General features: G+C 36.1%; 1 protein-coding gene and 1 long non-coding RNA gene across 4 annotated transcripts in view; one reads left to right on the top strand and one right to left on the bottom strand.

Annotated features, from left to right (window-relative positions):
- SH3RF1 (SH3 domain containing ring finger 1) overlaps positions 1–13,512 on the top strand; it is an 89,431-nt gene extending 75,919 nt beyond the window's left edge. The window contains exons 12-13 of one of the 3 annotated variants that reach the window (XR_001520883.2): positions 4,926–8,437; positions 9,216–13,512. Coding sequence is in view for 1 of the 3 variants with exons in the window: in XM_015623839.3 (XP_015479325.1) it covers positions 4,926–5,094 (169 nt within the window). In the remaining 2 variants the exon portion in view is untranslated. Of the gene's footprint in view, positions 1–4,925 lie in introns of all 3 variants that reach the window. The other 2 variants (XR_001520880.2, XM_015623839.3) reach the window with 2 other exon arrangements.
- A 2,974-nt stretch (positions 13,513–16,486) lies between these two features.
- LOC107203495 overlaps positions 16,487–17,665 on the bottom strand; it is a 2,813-nt gene continuing 1,634 nt past the window's right edge. The window contains exons 2-3 of the long non-coding RNA XR_004496940.1: positions 17,122–17,199; positions 16,487–16,637 (exon numbers count right to left, since the gene is read on the bottom strand). This is a non-coding gene — a long non-coding RNA (uncharacterized LOC107203495). The remainder of the gene's footprint in view (positions 16,638–17,121; positions 17,200–17,665) is intronic.

Here is a 17,665-nt window from a genome sequence, read left to right as displayed (position 1 = left end):
AGTTTTTCAAGTTTCCAGTCCTCAGTAGAATGTGAAGGAAGTGTCAGTTTTCTAACTACAGGATCTTTTATTCTTCCTGGTAGCAGACAAGAAATATGAAGGGTGTCATAGGATTTCTTTCGGAGAAGCTTCAGGATTGTGTGGTGTACAGAGAAAAAATAGTAGAGTTACAGTATTAACAGCCCTAGGACTGAACAGATTAAAGCTGACCATTGTAGGCTTTGCTCTGATGCTCTTATCTCATGTGGGCATCCTGTTGTACTTCCAGAGGTCCACTATCTTAAGCTATACCGATGTCTTAAAATCCAGACACTATATAATTTTCTACTAGTTCACTTCTGTCATACCTCAAATATTTTTGAAATGTTATTTCTGTTCCTACACAATTTCCTAACAGGAGATTTCTATTTCATACTGAATTTGTGAAGTAGATTTACACTTATACATGGAAAATAAAACCTGAAAGATTCTTCTTTAAGAATAACATAATTCATTTTCACATTATCATAATTCTGTTTGGCACATTAATATGTTTTTATGCTTTGAATATGAAAATAATATTAAATTCATTCTAGCATAACCAATGCATATTAGTATAAAGCTCCTTCTGTCATCCTAAAAAGTAGTTTTCTCACTTCCATGGTGGAATTTTTTTTTCTCAAAACTACTTGCAGAAAATGATGCTGTATATTTTTATTGCTCTAGTAATAATATATACTAAAACATTCTACCCTTGCTGTTATTTAAGTGGTAATTGCTACTGAAGAAGCATTGCTACAAAGTAATTTTCAGGGTAGTCATGCAGAATTGTTAAATTTTTGTCAGTGTATTTAGACAGAATTTCATCTGAGGTCCCTTTGCCCTTTTGAGGACAGGGTTGATTTTTTTTTTTCCTGCTGATGTGCCCTTGCACATTTCCCTTGGCTGAATTTCTTAAATTGTGATGACTAATAATACTTAAAATTTACATTGTACTCAGTATCTTCAAAGTAATTTGTAAGCATTGATTTGTTTTCAGCAGTCTGGAAGATGTGGTGGGTAAGAGTCATATGGCACCTTCAGTGAAAATTTGAGTTGGGGAGGGAAATATTCATGAGGATAAGCTCAGCAAAAAGCTAAAGAACAGAGAAATCTCCTCCTCAGATTATTCTGCTCTTATAACTCACAATTCTAGTCACAGATTACAATACAACTGTGGAATTCCAATTTGGAGAATCCCAGTCACGTGAGACTCTGCAGTCTCATGTGACTGGGCAGGGGCTCAGTCATTTCTTCTGATTCTCCAGCCGAAACCTAGTTTTCTTGGGCTGATTTCTTGTATTGATGCAGTGCTGACAAGGCCAAAGATCATTATGTTTTCTTTACAAAGAAAGACTCACCTCCTGGAAATTCCCAGAGTGAGACACGCTATGCTGTGAATATACAGGAATTTAGTTATCTGAGGAGTTTCCTTTTCCCATAAAAGTTAAAAGAAAACTTCAAGCTCTTTTCATGAGCTTTCTCTTTTAGAGGGAAATGTTGCTTAAATAGCCTTAAATTTTACAATAAATATACAGCATAATAATAATAAACTACTCAGCACTCCACAGTGGTGTTAGAGACTTGAAGTTGAACCTAAATACACATCACTGCATATCCTAAATTATAAAATGAATCTTTCATCCAGTTACAGTGAAAGAAAAGCAGTAATTTTGTTCTGTGATTAAAGTGACCTAAGTAATTTCATCTACCACAAAATGACTGGTGTAACATCTGCTCCCTGTGGCTTTATAGGGCAGCAAGCCTTACCACATCTGGCACCATTTAATGCTGGTAATTAAATGCTGAGAATCCCTCTGCCCTCCATGGGCGTTGGTGATCTGTAGGAGTTGAGACACCCACTCAGAAGACACAAGATCTGCACAATAGCAGGGCACACTTGAGCTGGAAAGTAAAAATTCTAAGGGCAAGAAAAAAAGGCTAAATCAAGAAGCTCAGCAATAATTATTAATTTAACTTGTGTAATGATAGGAATTGCAGCTTTCTGTGTTTCAGCTAAAATTTTCTGCATGTGAGAAAGTATTATTGTCCACTTGTTGATCAGGAAAACCACAAATACTTGTCCAAAAATCAACCACAACTAGTTGGGAATAAAAGTGGTATTTTGTGTCCAGTGAAACAGAAGCAACGAAGAAATGGAGAAACACATGAAAGATATAATCTTTTGCATGTTACTGAAAAGTGTGAGAAATGTCAATATTAAAAATGAAAAGTAGAATGGAGAAATATGAAGACAGACCACCACCCTCTTAAAAGTAAAAATTAAATTCCCAAATACAAAGCAAAAGCACTGTGGGATATAGCCAGACACATTAAGAATATCAGCAAACAACCAGTGGCAAATATATTGGCTACTTCTGGGAAGCTAAAATACTTTTATTTTTATAGTAACATTTTGTCACTAGCTGATTAAAAAGAATTAGGATAATATTTGGAAAATTAATGGAAAATGTTATAAGACAGTCAAAGAAAAATAAAAGAAAGGAAAAACCTCATAGTTGTACAGTTTAGGTGCATGTAAAATATTAAGTGACCACAAAAGATACGCAAATTTGACCTTCAGTCACCGAAAACATTTGCCAATACTGAATAGGAAGACAAACAAGGAAGCATTTTGGAAGACTCAAATATGTAGGAATTAACATGGTTTTCCAAAACATAGGTCATGCTTAGTAAATATTATTGGTTTTTCTTCAGGGACCTTGCAATGAACTTTTGAGATGAAGCATAAGCTTTTTATTTTGCATGAAATTGGTAGTTTTGGCAATATGTTGTAGATGATGAAATAAGTAATGGAAAAATAGTTTTTGTTCCATAGCTAATCCAGGGTGATCTGTAGACAGTAGACAGCTGTGTGAATGTGTGATGGGTCTGGGTCTGATCACTTCTCTTTGGGTAAATAGAATTTGTAAAATGTGGCAGAAAATTTGAAGAAGGACACATGATTTACAGGTGCAAACCTGATGAGTTTCTTCTCATTAAAAATTAAAAAATACAGTAAAATAGCACTTTAAAACCAGGGCACTAGATTTCAAGATGAATGTCAAAATAGTTGGGAATCTAAAATTTAACAAGAAGTACCGAATTACTGCAGAGGTTGTTGGACACTGTATGGGAAGCTCAAGACAACTGTTTCTGTGTTAGCTGGTGATCCTCTAGGGAGGGCAAAGAGAAAATGGGAGCAAGCAGCAGCAGCAGGGAACAGACTTGTCTATCAGTTCAGGGGAGCATAGAGGTTACTGACAGACAGAATCAGAAACTGAAAACAAGCATATTTCAAATCAAACATTTACAAGGCAGTGTTTGACAGACTGCAAGATGAGGCAGGCAGGTATTCTTTCTTGAAACTTGTTTTTTTAACAGACTATGTAGTGTTCTGGTTAATTTTCAGCCTGGGAGCAGCCTGCTTGTTAACAACAGTAGAAGTTCTTCACAGCTTTATTGCAGTTCTTTATCTGTTGTCACTCCTTATCCTGAGTAAAGGCTGTTCTTTTAACTCAAGCAGTTTACAGTCTCAATTTAACTTACAGTCTATTAAAAATATTTGGTTCTCATTTCCTAAGTCAGCATTAAAACCCAAGTTGCCCACAGCAGAAGTCAGTGCAGGCCTAGGTTGGATGCAGGGCATTCTGGAGCTGTACACTAATAAATCTTGTAATTGGCTTGGTAGCTTTTACGAAGCATGAATCTAATCATTGCTGTGCTCTGAAATCTGGGGATTGCCATAACTGAAACAGTCATGGCTTGTAAGTCACTAATAAATAACATTTGACAACTAATTAAGTCCAAATATGTTTTGCTATATTTAGATTTTCTAAGAGACTTTATTTACAAAGTGCAGCTACACTTTTCTGAATACTTTTAACAGTATGGACAGACTAATTTTTGTTTCATATGTTCTTAAGCAAAACATTCTACTATAACACAGTATCTTTGCCTGCTTCAATATTGCAGAATTAACTTGTTTTATTATGTGTGTATTGAGCTATAATTAGCATTCCATCCTTTACTAGACTATATCCTGTTATTTGTCTTTTCATCAGATTGTTCATTTATTTTAATCTATTAAAATAATAAATTACTTTAAGCTTATTAAGATAATAGCTATCAATCTATGAAGTAATAGAGTTTTATGCTGATGTGAACTGAAACTGTGGAAGAAGAGATTGAGTGGTGTTATGCATGTTAAAAACAGAGAAGTTGTAGCCTCTTTTAAGGAACTCATATTTGACTGTGAGAGACTCAAAAAATACACTTTGTGCCAAGTGTTTAAGAAAATTGTTGTGTTGAATATAGTTTTTAACATAGTAGTATGCAAGTTGAGCAGCTGTATCCAAATAAATGGAATATGTTCTATCTTGAAGAATTTCTAAGGAAAAAGAAAATTATTTAAAACAGCAAATCAAATTAATAGGTTTTGTTGGTTTCTTCCTTTTGTTCTTTGCCTTTCCTTAAGAGCCATCACTGGAATAATAAAAAATTAAATATACATTTTTAAAATTATGCCTAGCTACTTCTATGAATGCTTTGATTCTTTTTGAATCACACTGACTGAAAGAGTCTGCAAATTTATACTGGAAAAAATGTTTACAATTTTCTCTTGTTATTTAACCATTGTCTGTATTTAACATGGATCTTGGTGGGAAAAAATCATAGGAGATGAATGAATTTGCCTTAAATTTATTATGTTGCTATTGTTATTATCTGTTCAAGGTACTTTTCAGTTGTTACATACTCAGCAAACTGTTCTAGACAGTTTCCTGTGTTCATAATCTTCAGCAGGTACATAAAATATTTTTTAAAGTATTGGGTTAAGAAAAAGGGGTGGGGGGGGAAGGGGGCAAAAAAAAAGAACTTAAATGAAGGTGGTTTTTTTTCCTACACAGGTACAGGGTTGTGGTATCCTATCCTCCTCAGAGCGAAGCAGAACTTGAACTTAAGGAAGGTGACATTGTTTTTGTACACAAAAAACGTGAGGATGGCTGGTTCAAAGGCACTCTGCAACGAAATGGAAAGACTGGCCTTTTCCCTGGCAGCTTTGTAGAGAACATTTGAGAAGATCCATTCCAAGAGCTCCAAATTATACTGTACTGTAAAATAGCACAAATATTTTGCCAGAAAAAGCACAGTCATGAAATATTTTCAAATGACTGTAATGTAAACAAAAGTCTACATATTTTTACAGTGTCTATAGCACAATTACACCAGCGAACAAAGGAGATGAAGGCATCTGCTGGTTTTATCACTTTGAATTCTTAAGTGTGATGTGTGCCTTGTACTGTCTGATTTATTATATAGAGGAATTTTTTTCCCCAAGTATGTTACATAAATGAGCAATTGTTTACAAGGCTGTAACTAATTTATTCTTGGGTTTTTTTTTTTTAAACTTGAATTTTGTGTAATAGCTAAAATTCTTGTGACTATGATTTTAACAAATTATTAATTTATGAAAGAATAACAAAGGGGAAGCTGGATTCTCTCCTTATGAGCAAGCAATTATATCTGATAAAGAGCCTCCCATTTATCCTCTGGACATTTTTCCCCTGCTGTGTCTGACAGTAGAGTAAGTCTCTTGTATGAGTTAATGTTGAGTGGTGGTGATGTGGCGTCAAATAGAATTTGCCAAATGGGGAAAAGATGTGTATTTTCTTCTTTGGACAGAGAAAAAAAAAATGTCAGTGGTGTTCGTGAGTCTAGTTTTACTTCTTCATGAATCACCTAAGTAGAGTAATGTTTCCAGGAGGCAAAGATTTATGTGAACAACTGAACAAAACCATCTCAAGGTTAGGATCATCTCAAGGATAGGAAAGAAGAAATTTAGGAGTGCCAACAAGAAATCCCCTGTACCTTCTGTTCATGTAATAACTTGGCTATTTGAGCAAAGCTTAGCTTTGTGTATTTGGCCAGTTCTTTGGGCATTTAGCGCTCAGGATCCAACAAAATTGGAAGGAATGTTAAAGCCCAACATATAGAATGACTATAACTTGAAAACATCTGTTTGATAAGACTGAATATAAAAATAAAATTATAAGTTGTACTTAATGTCTAAAAATGCCTAAGACGTGTAATTTGCTGTTTTCTTCTCAAAATGATCTGCATGGCCAAGAGATGTTTTAAAATGTCTGAGCAGTAGTGGTGGTAAGTGATGCACTTGTGTTAAAGTAAAAGGCTGTATGAAACACTGTGAAAACTTTACTAACTTCTTAACCATTGCTACTTTGCTATGTTCTGACTTTTTCTTTGTCTTGCATGTGTTACTCAATTCCTGCAGTAATGTAACTGTGCATGATTGGCATTTTCCATTCCAGTTTCCTGTTGCTGGTTATTTTGCTCTGAAAGTTTCCCAAAAGCCACTTGACCAAAACTAGTGAGTAACTCGCCTTCAACCAGAGAAGGTGTCCAGTGTTTGAATCATTAGTAATTTTTTTTATTGTCCTTGCAGCTGATGGATAGAAAGAATGCAGCTTGCAAGAAGTATGTTGTTAGTCTTTCAGGGTTTTTTTAGAGATTTGACACTGGTGAACACGCGCTACTCAACTGAACTTGTTTTTTTATTTTATTATTTGATTATAGCAGTTTATTGGTGTTTTTTTTTTTTGTAAGACACTGACACCATCATCTCCATTTAAATCTGATCTAATTTGGCTGTTGCTCAGCACTTTACAAAGGGAAGCCAGTAAGGTGATTCAGTGTCGCACAGTACAGTGATCTGTTAAATCCTTATAATTTTCTTAAAGTTATACATTGAAAAACATCAAATGTTAATTACAGAGATTTCTTGCAATATCAGGTAGTATTGTGATGGTCTTAAAAATAAAATATATATATATATATAGTTGGACATGACAACATTCCCAAATTAACCATCTCTCTTAAACACTGTATCATTCAGTTTTTGCATTTTAAAATCTTTTAAATAGTTTACTTGAATATTCATGTAATATATAAAGGTTTTGTGAAATTAATTTTAGTTAGAAAGAAGCTGATATCAGCTTTCGTCAGCATAAATTGGCACTAGTGTGTCGTAATCTTATTTTGGAAAATTTAGTGCATTTTATATTAAAGACTACTAAAGGTTAATTTTTTTCTATCTCTACTCTCCATATTTTAAACTAAGTGACTAAAGTACCTCTATTAATAGAATTTAATGATGTAAAGTCAGTTAAAAATCAGCTGTTAATCCAATAGTTCTGTTAGATGGAATACATTTTTAATTGATTTTTTTAACATTGAGTAAACGTTTGTAAAAAGGGCTTATTACATAGCAGTGCAACAATGACAAAAATGCAGTTTATCATGCCTTTTTTTGTGATCTTTTGGGGTTATTTTTGGTTTTGGCTTGGGATTAATTCAGTGTAGAAACAGATAAACCCTGTGCATTTGCTTTGTGTAATTCCATAAAAAAAAATTTTGTAAGGTATTTTATATCTATGTTTGAAGTCCAGTGAATGTTAAGTGTTTGATTTATTATGTTAAACTTCTGATCCTAATAAATATTTTCTTAGCAAACAGTTACAGCAAATAGTGTATGCAAACATTAAATATAAATTACTTGTAAAGAATTTGCCAATAAAATTCCCAGAACTTAATTTCCAAATTCCTAGGAGGGTATTTCTGCTCACAGAGAAAAAGTGTTTGGATTGCATAATATAAGAAGCTTGGAATGATGACTATAATGCAAAAACTAGAGAGAACTGAGAACCTGGCTGATCTTTTCCCAACTCCTTATTTCAGTGAGTAACTTCAGAAAAGAGTAGCTAACTCCATCTCAGTTTGTTCATGATGGAACAACAGTCTCAACAACAGAATATCAGGTGCACAATAGTTACAAACTGCTTTCCCTAGAGGAAGAAGTGTCTGGGGTAATGGACCTGCTGTGGATATATTGGGAGAGGTTGAAGCATCTGTCTGAACTTCCACTGTGGGCAGAAGTGTTGGTTGGCAAGAGACTCGTTTGCCTGAAGAAGTTTTCTGTGCACAGCAGTCAGGCAGCAACTGGCTAACAAGGAGACTTTGATTTGCGTGTGGTTACATGTCTGCTATATACACGTGGCCTCTGGGAAAATGGAAATTAAACCTAAAAGTGTTTGCAAATGTTTGAGACTTGGTAAATGTTGCTGCTACTGTGAATAAGCTCAGTGTTAGTTAAGACTGACAAGGAGAACCTAAATTGTACTAGCAGTGAATGGTGCAGCAGTGGGTGCTCTCTGAAAGAAGGAGCATCTTGTCTAACCTTCCTTAATTAACGGGGTGAGGGGAGGGGGGAAGGCAATACAATTTGTAGAAATGGAGTGTATAGAAAAGAAAGATTTATTTTTATTTTTTTTTTCAGAACTGTGGTCTGACATCAGTGCATCCGTAGAAGAAAAGTACACACAAACATGGCTGTGTAGCCAAAGTAAGATTATTTCTTTGGGTTGTCTTTTTTGTTTGTTTGCTTGTTTTGCACTGTAATTATTGAGTAATTCTAATAATGTTGTTAACATTTGGCTTGCCAAAGGTACATGAAATCCTGGTCACCCTCACTTCATTACCTCTGCCATATAGCAGTAATGACAATTATGATAGTTTTGCATAGGCTTAAAAATATGGCTTCTGACCATTTTGGCTTTTTTTAGAGAGCTGACAAAATATTATATCTGGCTTGTTCTTTCCAAGTAGCTTTAAGCAAATATGTTTAAAGGTGCACATTGACCTCAATGAAACACAAGAATCCACTTGTCTAGTTAAAAAGATTTGTGTCTGCCATTACTAAAGCTCCTACAGTGTAGTCTTTCATATGTGTACACAATTGTGGCATCACTGCTTTCTGTAGGATACACCAAATTTTTTTGGATTCCTACTATGCTTCTGCAATACGTATACTTCTCAAATCATGCTCAGGTGCTCATTCCCTGCACTTGGTTAATAATGGTAAATCTTAAGCAGATTTGAAGTTTGATTTGAACAAAACCAGTGTCATAACTCTTTTGAATAACAACAACAACAACACTACTAATGGTAATGCTTTTTTATTTGCATACTTGCAGTATTTGTATACGGGAACAAAAGAGCTGAGAATGCTCATGATGAATGATGAGAACATGGACATTAGATGTGGGAGAAAATTAGAAAAAGGATTTGGAAGATCTGTATATGGGACCTGAATCTTAACTAACATGGTGATCTTACCTTAGTTATTAGAGTCAAGCTCTGTGAAAAGACCTGAGAAGAACTTGGATGTCTAAGGATGAAGATGCAGCCTTCTGTCTTTATCCAGTCTCTTAAGCTTGTATTTGTTTGGTCCTCATGTCTAGAACAACTGCTGTTCTGTCAAATACATTTGAAATCCAAAACTAAGCGTCTGTATTTCTGAATTTAGTTGCTGGTTTGCATTAATAAACAGGAGTAGTGTCCACTTTCTATGTATTTTATGCAGTAACACAAACATTGTAGGACTGAATCTCTTGGGAAATGCAATGCATTCTTCTTCCACAGTGTCATCCAAACAGCTCTTACTTTCTGGGAGACAAACTTGTTGGCAACCTTGAGGTAAGCACCTGCTCTTGAAAACTTGAGGTGTCACCTTTTTGCATCTGTTTCCTCCTTTGCCAATTGACGATTCCTGTGCTTCTGAGGTACATGGTGTAAAACTTGCTTTCAAAGTGAAGGCTGACTGGTTTTTGTGAGTTTGAAATGTATTCTGATGGATTAGATCTGCCTCCAAGTAGGATCATCAACATCTAAACCCTTCTAGGAGGAGTCTCCTCAAGCCCACCTTCTTTGGGAGAGAGACTTAGCTGATCTATTTTAGCAGCTGAAGAGAGCACTTTGTTCAGAATCATCCTGGTGAAAGGAGCAAAACAAAATGAATTTGCTAATACCCAATCTGCAATGTGCAAAAGCCATTCAAAATGTTACATAATGAGTATTTCATGTATGCCTATCAAATCAGAGTGGTTGCACTCTACATAATGTTAGCGGATCTCAGAAACTATTATCTATGTTGTTTCAACTATACTCTTTTCTCTCAGCTGTACTATTTTGCTAAAAAGTGGCAAAATCAGTTCTTAACTGCTCTACTGTTCCTACTCAGTGGAGTAAAGAAAATTTAGACACAGTGACATTAGCCCCAGATTTCAATTATTCACAGTTCTAACAAGCTCTTTAAAATTCCCCTTAGCACATGTAAATGAATAGTGCTTGGCTGCACTGTGCACCCAACTCTAGTGCCCACATGGTTCAGGTTACATGGCCCAGAAGCCTTCTGATGTTTGCATCTAGTAGTCATTCAGATCAAAACCAGTTCACAGGATGTCCAAACACTAACTACATTCTCATTTCAGAGTAGTGAGAACAGCCTGTACAGCAGTGCAGAGAGTGGAAATTTGGCTGGCACATCAAGACAAAATACAAAAATACAAATGCACTTCAAATACACTACAAAGGCAGAAGGAAAAATGTCAGGGTTTTAAAATATCTGTGCAGGTGTTTTCTTGTCTCTGCTACCTTAGATAGAACCCCATTTCACAAAGCAAATGGACTTTAATTCCTGACTCCCCTAAAGCTCCCCCTTCCCTTTCCCCCCCTTCCCAGAAAGGAAAGCAACATAAGCCCTTAGAAATATCCAGATTCTTTGGCATTAGAACACATGGTTGGATTCTCAATTACTCCAAATCAGTGCTACTTCATTGATTTCATTAAACTTTGCTGGCATACACTGAATATGCCCCCTACTGTTAAATAGTGAAGGAAAATATCTGCCCTAAAGGAATGAATATGTTTGAAAGAAACTGAGCTGGATGATTTTCATACTTGGAAAATACAGAGCTATTCTGGCTGTGTTATGCTTCTCTCAAAAACATTTGTCCCACTGGTACAGCTGAGGCACTAGATCAAAGATGACGCCTTTTAGCAGCACTGTAAAGCATAGAAGGCTTGCTCAGTTTTCAACCAAACGTATAAATTTCCAGATCCACAATTACATAGTAAGCTTTGGTTGGCTAACAGCTGCTAGTCCCAAAATCTTTTGTGGTTAGTTGCTGCTGTATTTTCTCATGGTGTATCTGCAAATGCTTGGGAGAGGAGATGAGTCAGCAGCAGGATAACTTTAAAGTGGTCATCGACTTTGTTCTCCACAACAAGGGACGTGCCCTAGGTCAAATTTCTTATTTCAGCTGGTTGAACTTCTGAATAAGCTGAAGAATGTTAGCTCTAAAAAGTTTACAGTTCAAAGAATTTCTCTCCACTCCTCTGATAGGCAATCTTAGGGTGTCTTTTGAATACACACAGATCAGGAAAATCTCCTTATTTTCTTGCTTATCAAAGCATTACTGTACACTGCTATCCAGCTTCTAAGTTTATAGTACACAAGTAACTATATGCCCCTGCAGTCACTGAAATTCTTTGCATTCAGTAATTTAAAATCTGTGATACACAATATAGCTTTTTTACAAGGATAAAGTTTAATAGTTTTTTAAAATGATGTACTACTGGGCTATGTAAAGATCAGCATTTTCATGAAAGATAAGAGCACATGCTAAGAGATAAGCATTTTAAAAATTAAAAAAATCATCCTGCCTAGGCATTCAGTGATTGAATACTTGCACCAAATGTGTATTTCTTAATACTGAATGGGTTGTATCTGCCACAGACATAAAATTCTCAGAAAGCTAGAGAGTGTCTGTTGAGAATAAATAACATTTTTATTTTATTTTGCAATAAACAGGAAAAAGAGAGCAAGAATAAGATGGCCTTGGAATTCTGCCTAAAGAACCAGAGACTGGTTCAGGACCAAATTTGAAGTCCAGTTGTACATGCCACTGTTTGGATATCCATATCACTGTTTGGAGGTCTGCCATAGCTGTTCTTAAGAAAATGGCAGATGTATTTCTCATTTGTTCTTTACCTTACCCAGAATACTCCTTGTTAAGGAAATCCACATAACTTAGTGTCAAATGCAGATAAAATTTGGCCACAGTGGCAAAACACAACAGTGCTCTTGTAATTTTGTTTATCTGATTTGCCAGTGTTAGTGAAAACTGAGATGATCAAAGAAAAGTTAACTACTAAAATATAAAATTCTGTAGATGATATTTCTCAACACCATGCACTGTTCTCAGCACAGGATCAGCAGGCTTGAGCATCAGTTTCTGAGACTGGGAAAGATACACAGTTCTCTTTGTAAAGGCTGACATGTCAGCAGTGAATGTGCCAGTGGGGAGTGGGTGGGAGGAGAAACAGCCCAGTAATTACAGAGATCAGTGAAACATTGTCTGGTCCGACCACAGCTATTTTGGAGTTTTTATTTTACAATACGCTATTCCATTGTAAATGATGCTAACTCCTCTCCCACAGTAGTTCAGGGAGGTTTGTTGTAAGCAGATGTGACCAAGTGTTTGGATGTTAGAAGATGAGGACCACAACAGAACTAAGCTGGTTTCATGTCTAGGGAGGCTTTGCTGACAACTGTGTTACCAGAGCCCCCAAGTGCTGGCACAGCTGGGGCTGATGGCACAAACTGCTGTGAGGAGCTGTCATGTCTCTTCAGAGGTCATGCTGATGAGAAATGGTCAATCAGGAGGATGTGTCTCAGTGCTGGGGTGTGTTTATGCTGGCAAACCTTTGTTGTATGGACTCTGTGTTATGTGGTACTGATGAAGGAGATGATGTGGGAATTGTTCCATCTGTTCTCTTCGTACTTTTTGCCAGTGTAACAGGTTTGGTTTTGAGTACAAAGTATCACAGTCTTATAGCTGACAGTAATAGTGTACTTGTGCAGCTAAGATTTAATTAGCCCACAGCCCTGTTTCTATCGAGTAACAGCTAAATCTAAGTACAAGAAGTAGCTTTTGTCAAATGCAAGATCTAGTTTGGGGAAAAACCTGTAATTTTGAGCCTCTTTATCATCAGATACTGCCATCAGAGGCTGGAACTCTGAGTTATTTGTGTGTGCCTGAAGATATGTCATGTACCTGTCTGCATGTTTTCTTTATTGCAATCTTGTCAAAAGCAATATTTTTAAGGAAATAGGTTTTTTTCAAGGGCACATATTAGATTCTGGTCAACATCTGGTTAATGTTTGTTATTAAAAACTTATTTCTGTCTGGCATTGCAAAAGACACAAATAGAAAGCCCATGTTTTTGTAACTAAAGGCACTATGGACAACTTTACAAAAGCTTATATAGCTGGCCTATGTTGTGTTTCAGCTATATTTGGTAACACAATAGAATGCTTTTGGAAGAGATATTAGATGCTGAAATAGTAATTCCAAATATAAATGAGGTCCCTAAGGCATGAATGTAATGTCTTGCTTATAACTTTAAATTACTTTTTTATAGTTAAAACTAGCATGTCTAGTGGCTAATTATAATGTACCCTGATGTTATGCCCAACCACCTCCTTTTCTGTCTTTTTCACATGCACCACTTATCCTCCTAGGCCTTCATTTCATAAAGGATTAAGTGCATTGGAGTGTTACTAAACAAAAAAAATCCAAAAACAAACAAAACAAACAAAAAAGAACAAAAGCTTTGCGTAACAAGAGTAGATTTAAACGTGACCTTAAATGTCTGATGAGGCATTTTACTGAATCCTAGTGGGTTTTTGTCTCTGGACCATCTTGGAAATATAATGGTGTGGTTCTAAGAAAAGAAAAAAAACAATGTTACTTACAAAGAGAAGTTATTTATGTTTTTCTGATTCAGCAAAAATAAATGAAATTGACATTTCAAGCCTGAAATTGATTTCTTGGATACTGTAACACATAGGATAGAAAAGTACAGTGCTTTGGAGAGCTTGGGTGTGTTCTCTATATTCTAATTGGAGATACTTTTCCATTGTACTAAAAAAAATTAAAAAAAATAAATTAAAAAACCCAAACAAAAAAAAAGAGAAGCAATTTTTACCTGATCAGACTAAATGGGAATTGCAGTACTTACCCTTTTAATCTCATCTGGCTTTGTGAAGAACAGTGTTTAGCAAGTGCTGGAGTGTTATTGAGATGGCCAGCCTGAAAACATCAATAACTGGCTGGTTCTTGAGACAGACCAGTGGTGCTGTCTGCACTTTGGTGGAGGACAGATTGCCATCCAGTGAGTGTAAAAGATGGGGACATAAAAAATCTTGGAATGAGATTCAGGATTATTTTATGTTCACAAGCTTGTGGGTGGGGGGAATAGGAAGTAGGAAATAAAGTAGGGGTCTGGAAGCTTCCATGAGAGATCTTTCTTTTATATTTGGGATATAAACATGTAGTTTCATGCAGTATACAGAAAGAGCATCAATTAGTTTGGCAAAATCTCTGCAAACATTTCAGAGGTGAGACTGGGATGAGGTGGTTTGGCTGTTGCTGTCTTTCCTACCTGTTACAATGAGAGCTATGAAAACACTGCTAATGGTAAAGGAGTCTGTCATTCTCAGAGAGCTTTCAGAGAAAACTGAGCTAAAAACACAAAGATTTCCAGCTTCATTAATTAGCATCTTTTGTCCTCATTTAGAAACCTTCTCAACCATGCAGGCACTTCTGTTCATGCAGGCCCTCTGCTGATGTACAGATTAGCTGTAGAATGTCTTGTTCAGGTTTCAGGGGACTTTATTTGGGTAACAGGAGAACATATGGCTGGACATTTGTAATCTACCTGGCAGCACAAACTATATGAAGTAATCAATTATTTTGAACAACAAGAAGAAGCATCTTCAGCTAGGTAAGTTTGTGAGTCACAGGATCATAGAATGGTTTGGAAAGGACCTTAGATCCAACTTCCTGCTACAGGCATGGATATCTTCCACGAGACCAGGTTGGCTCAAAGCCCCATCCAGTCAGGCCTGGATCTTTAAAATTACTTTGGTTATATCTCAGAAAAAAAAGAAAACAAGACTCAAATTTCCTCATAGTTTCACAAAATGTATGTCTGTAGGGTGCAAATAAAAAATATCCTGAAAATATTAGCTTCTATTGCTTTAAAAGCTTGATCCTTCCCTGGGATTCAATAGGCTCTATCTCTTCATTCTTGGTTCCCTCCATCAGAGGCTTAGCCGATTCCCCTAATTCAGGAATCCATGGCCGACAAAATCCCACAGCTCCAAGATTAGTTCTGTGAATTCAAAGAAACAGTTAAAGCTATGAAGGATGTTGCAACTGGATGCAGCTTTACAGCCAAAATGAGTTATAAAACATTTTGCAGAGTACTGCTGCTAAAAATAGCTATGCATTGAGTTGAGAAAATGCAGAGAGGCTGGATAAGGTCAGTAAGTACATTACCCAGTTCTTACAATGGAGGAAATTGACCTACCATTAGTCGACATGTCATTCAGTAGATGGTGTCCTGCTGTCTTCTGGATGAGGCCTTTCTTGTTTTTTTCTTCTTATCCCCTTTTGGTTATCTCTTGTGCTCCTTCCCTTTACTCCCTGGGCTCTTTTCTGCAGGACTGCAGCTTGTTCTTTTCTCTTGCATCAATGTCATCAGGCAGTGGACCAACATGTCATAAGTAGAATTGCTTAACATTTATCAGATTGTTTATTTACATATATTTAACAGCTTTTGAACATAAATGCACAGTACCACAAAAAAACAGCTTCTGTTTTTGCAAAGTGCTTGCATATTCCAGCAAATAACAGCCTGGCTGTTTTTAGTAAACTTCAATTAATTTATTTGAAAAATTATATGAAATACACAGTTGGTATCAAACCTGGGTTGTTTTGGGATTTTTGAAAATCTTAAACACTTATATCTTTTTGGAAACTACCCCAACCTTTCCTAATCTACATCCTTTTAAGTTTCCCAAGAACAAAATTATTAACACCTCCTCTAATAAAAGAGAATGCCTTTCCAGATGGGATTTAAATCCTGTATCTATCCAGCAATTCACTTTTTGCAGGTGCAGTCCTCTTTCTACTTTAGGGCCTAAAAGTGCTTCCCCAGAAGATGACAGTAAGTATGTAGTAGGAGAGTTTGCCTAGGGCTGTGCCAATATGGGAAGCTCACAGTCATCAGCCTAAATTAAAGATGGGTGACCTGACATTTGGAGGGGAAAAACGAAGTGATTTGGCAAGTCTTAAAAGAAACTTGTACCATGCCCTCTGATTCTCAGTTCATGGGGGCACCCTTCCCCTGAGGAACCTAAATATTCTATGGTGTTAACATTCCATTCCCCTGCTGGATTTTTTTCTCCTTCTTCATGTCACATGGAAAGTAATTTTGGACCAAAAACTCCTGGGAACAGAAGCTGTCATCTCTCTCTATTCTCTGAAATGGCTGGCATAATCTTAGCTGTAGGAAATTAAATTGTAAGCACATCCTTTTTTTCTTTTTTGTATCATCTCTAAATATCCTTTTTCTCCTTTTCTTTTCTTTTCTCTTCTCTTTTCTCTTTTCTCTTTTCTCTTTTCTCTTCTTTTTTCTTTTCTTTTCTTTTTTCTTTTCTTTCTTTTTTTTTCTTTTTTCTTTTCTTTTCTTTCTTCTTGTGGGCATCATGTGACGTTAGCTTCCTTAAACACTCATATTCCAATGGATTTAATGAGTGCTTGGGAGCCAGATGGCATGCCATATTTTTTTTCAAAACATTTTAAAGCACATGACAGACAATTCATGTTGACAGGAGTGCTTCGCTGAGGTGTCTGTAAAGCAAATGTGTTACTTGTTACTATTAGAGCAGAATAATTGTTTATGAAATGCGTCCTCACATTCAACAATGATTCAGTGAACAGAAATAAACTGTGCTATGTAAACACTGCACACTCTGCAGAGATGTTACCCACTTGTATAAGATAATTATAATCTGAGTGATGCAGTGTGGTATTACGCAATGACAGTCGCTGGAGTCCAAATTCAGGCAATTTTGTATGAAAATCTCCAGTCTGTGAGCAGTATAAAGGAAAAGACTATGGCTAGAGACAATAAATGTTCCTCTTTTTCATGTTAGATGGAAAGAGAGACACATTCTTTCTTCTTTTATCTACTAGGGAGAGAAAACCAAAAAAGCATTATCCATATAGAAGGAAAATAGAGAAAAGATCAGTTGAAGTTGCAGGTTCAGCTTAAAAAATCATGGCTAATGATCGTTGTGCTACAGAAAGCCAGCCTGGAGCAGAAGCCAGATACCTGGTTTTGGGAAAATAGCAGGATCTCTGATAAATGCATGGTCTTCATGTATCCTTCTTTTCTGGTTTAGCAGCTACACTGTGAAAATTAGGAGGTAAATGTTAGCTTGAATACTCCCTGAACCTCTGAACCTTTTTCTTTTAAAAAATGTTAAACATGGACAAATCTACTTGATTCCTGAATTTTATTCATTATTTTTTTCAGTGCTCTTAGTAACTGACATTTCTGGCAAATGTAAAGTTCCCTAAGAAAACAAACAAACAAAAACCAAACAAAACACACCAAACACAAAAAAACCCCAAACCAACAAAAACAAACCCCCAAACCAACAAAAACAAACAAACAAACAATGGTATACAAGTTTTACATCCATCAAAAAATCTTGTATGGAGAGTGTTTCTTTTGTCAAGAAAAAAAGAACATGATGTGTAGAAACCGGATAAAGGCTGAATTGTTACTGGAAGGAGAGCTTATCTACAGCAGGCTGGGGATAATCCACCCCTGCAATTTGCAGTATACAGTATATTCTCTATGTTCAGGATAG

The sequence above is a fragment of the Parus major genome, chromosome 4, assembly GCF_001522545.3.
Source record: "Parus major isolate Abel chromosome 4, Parus_major1.1, whole genome shotgun sequence".
Lineage (NCBI taxonomy): Eukaryota > Metazoa > Chordata > Aves > Passeriformes > Paridae > Parus > Parus major.
This window is presented reverse-complemented; position numbering and strand designations above follow the sequence as displayed.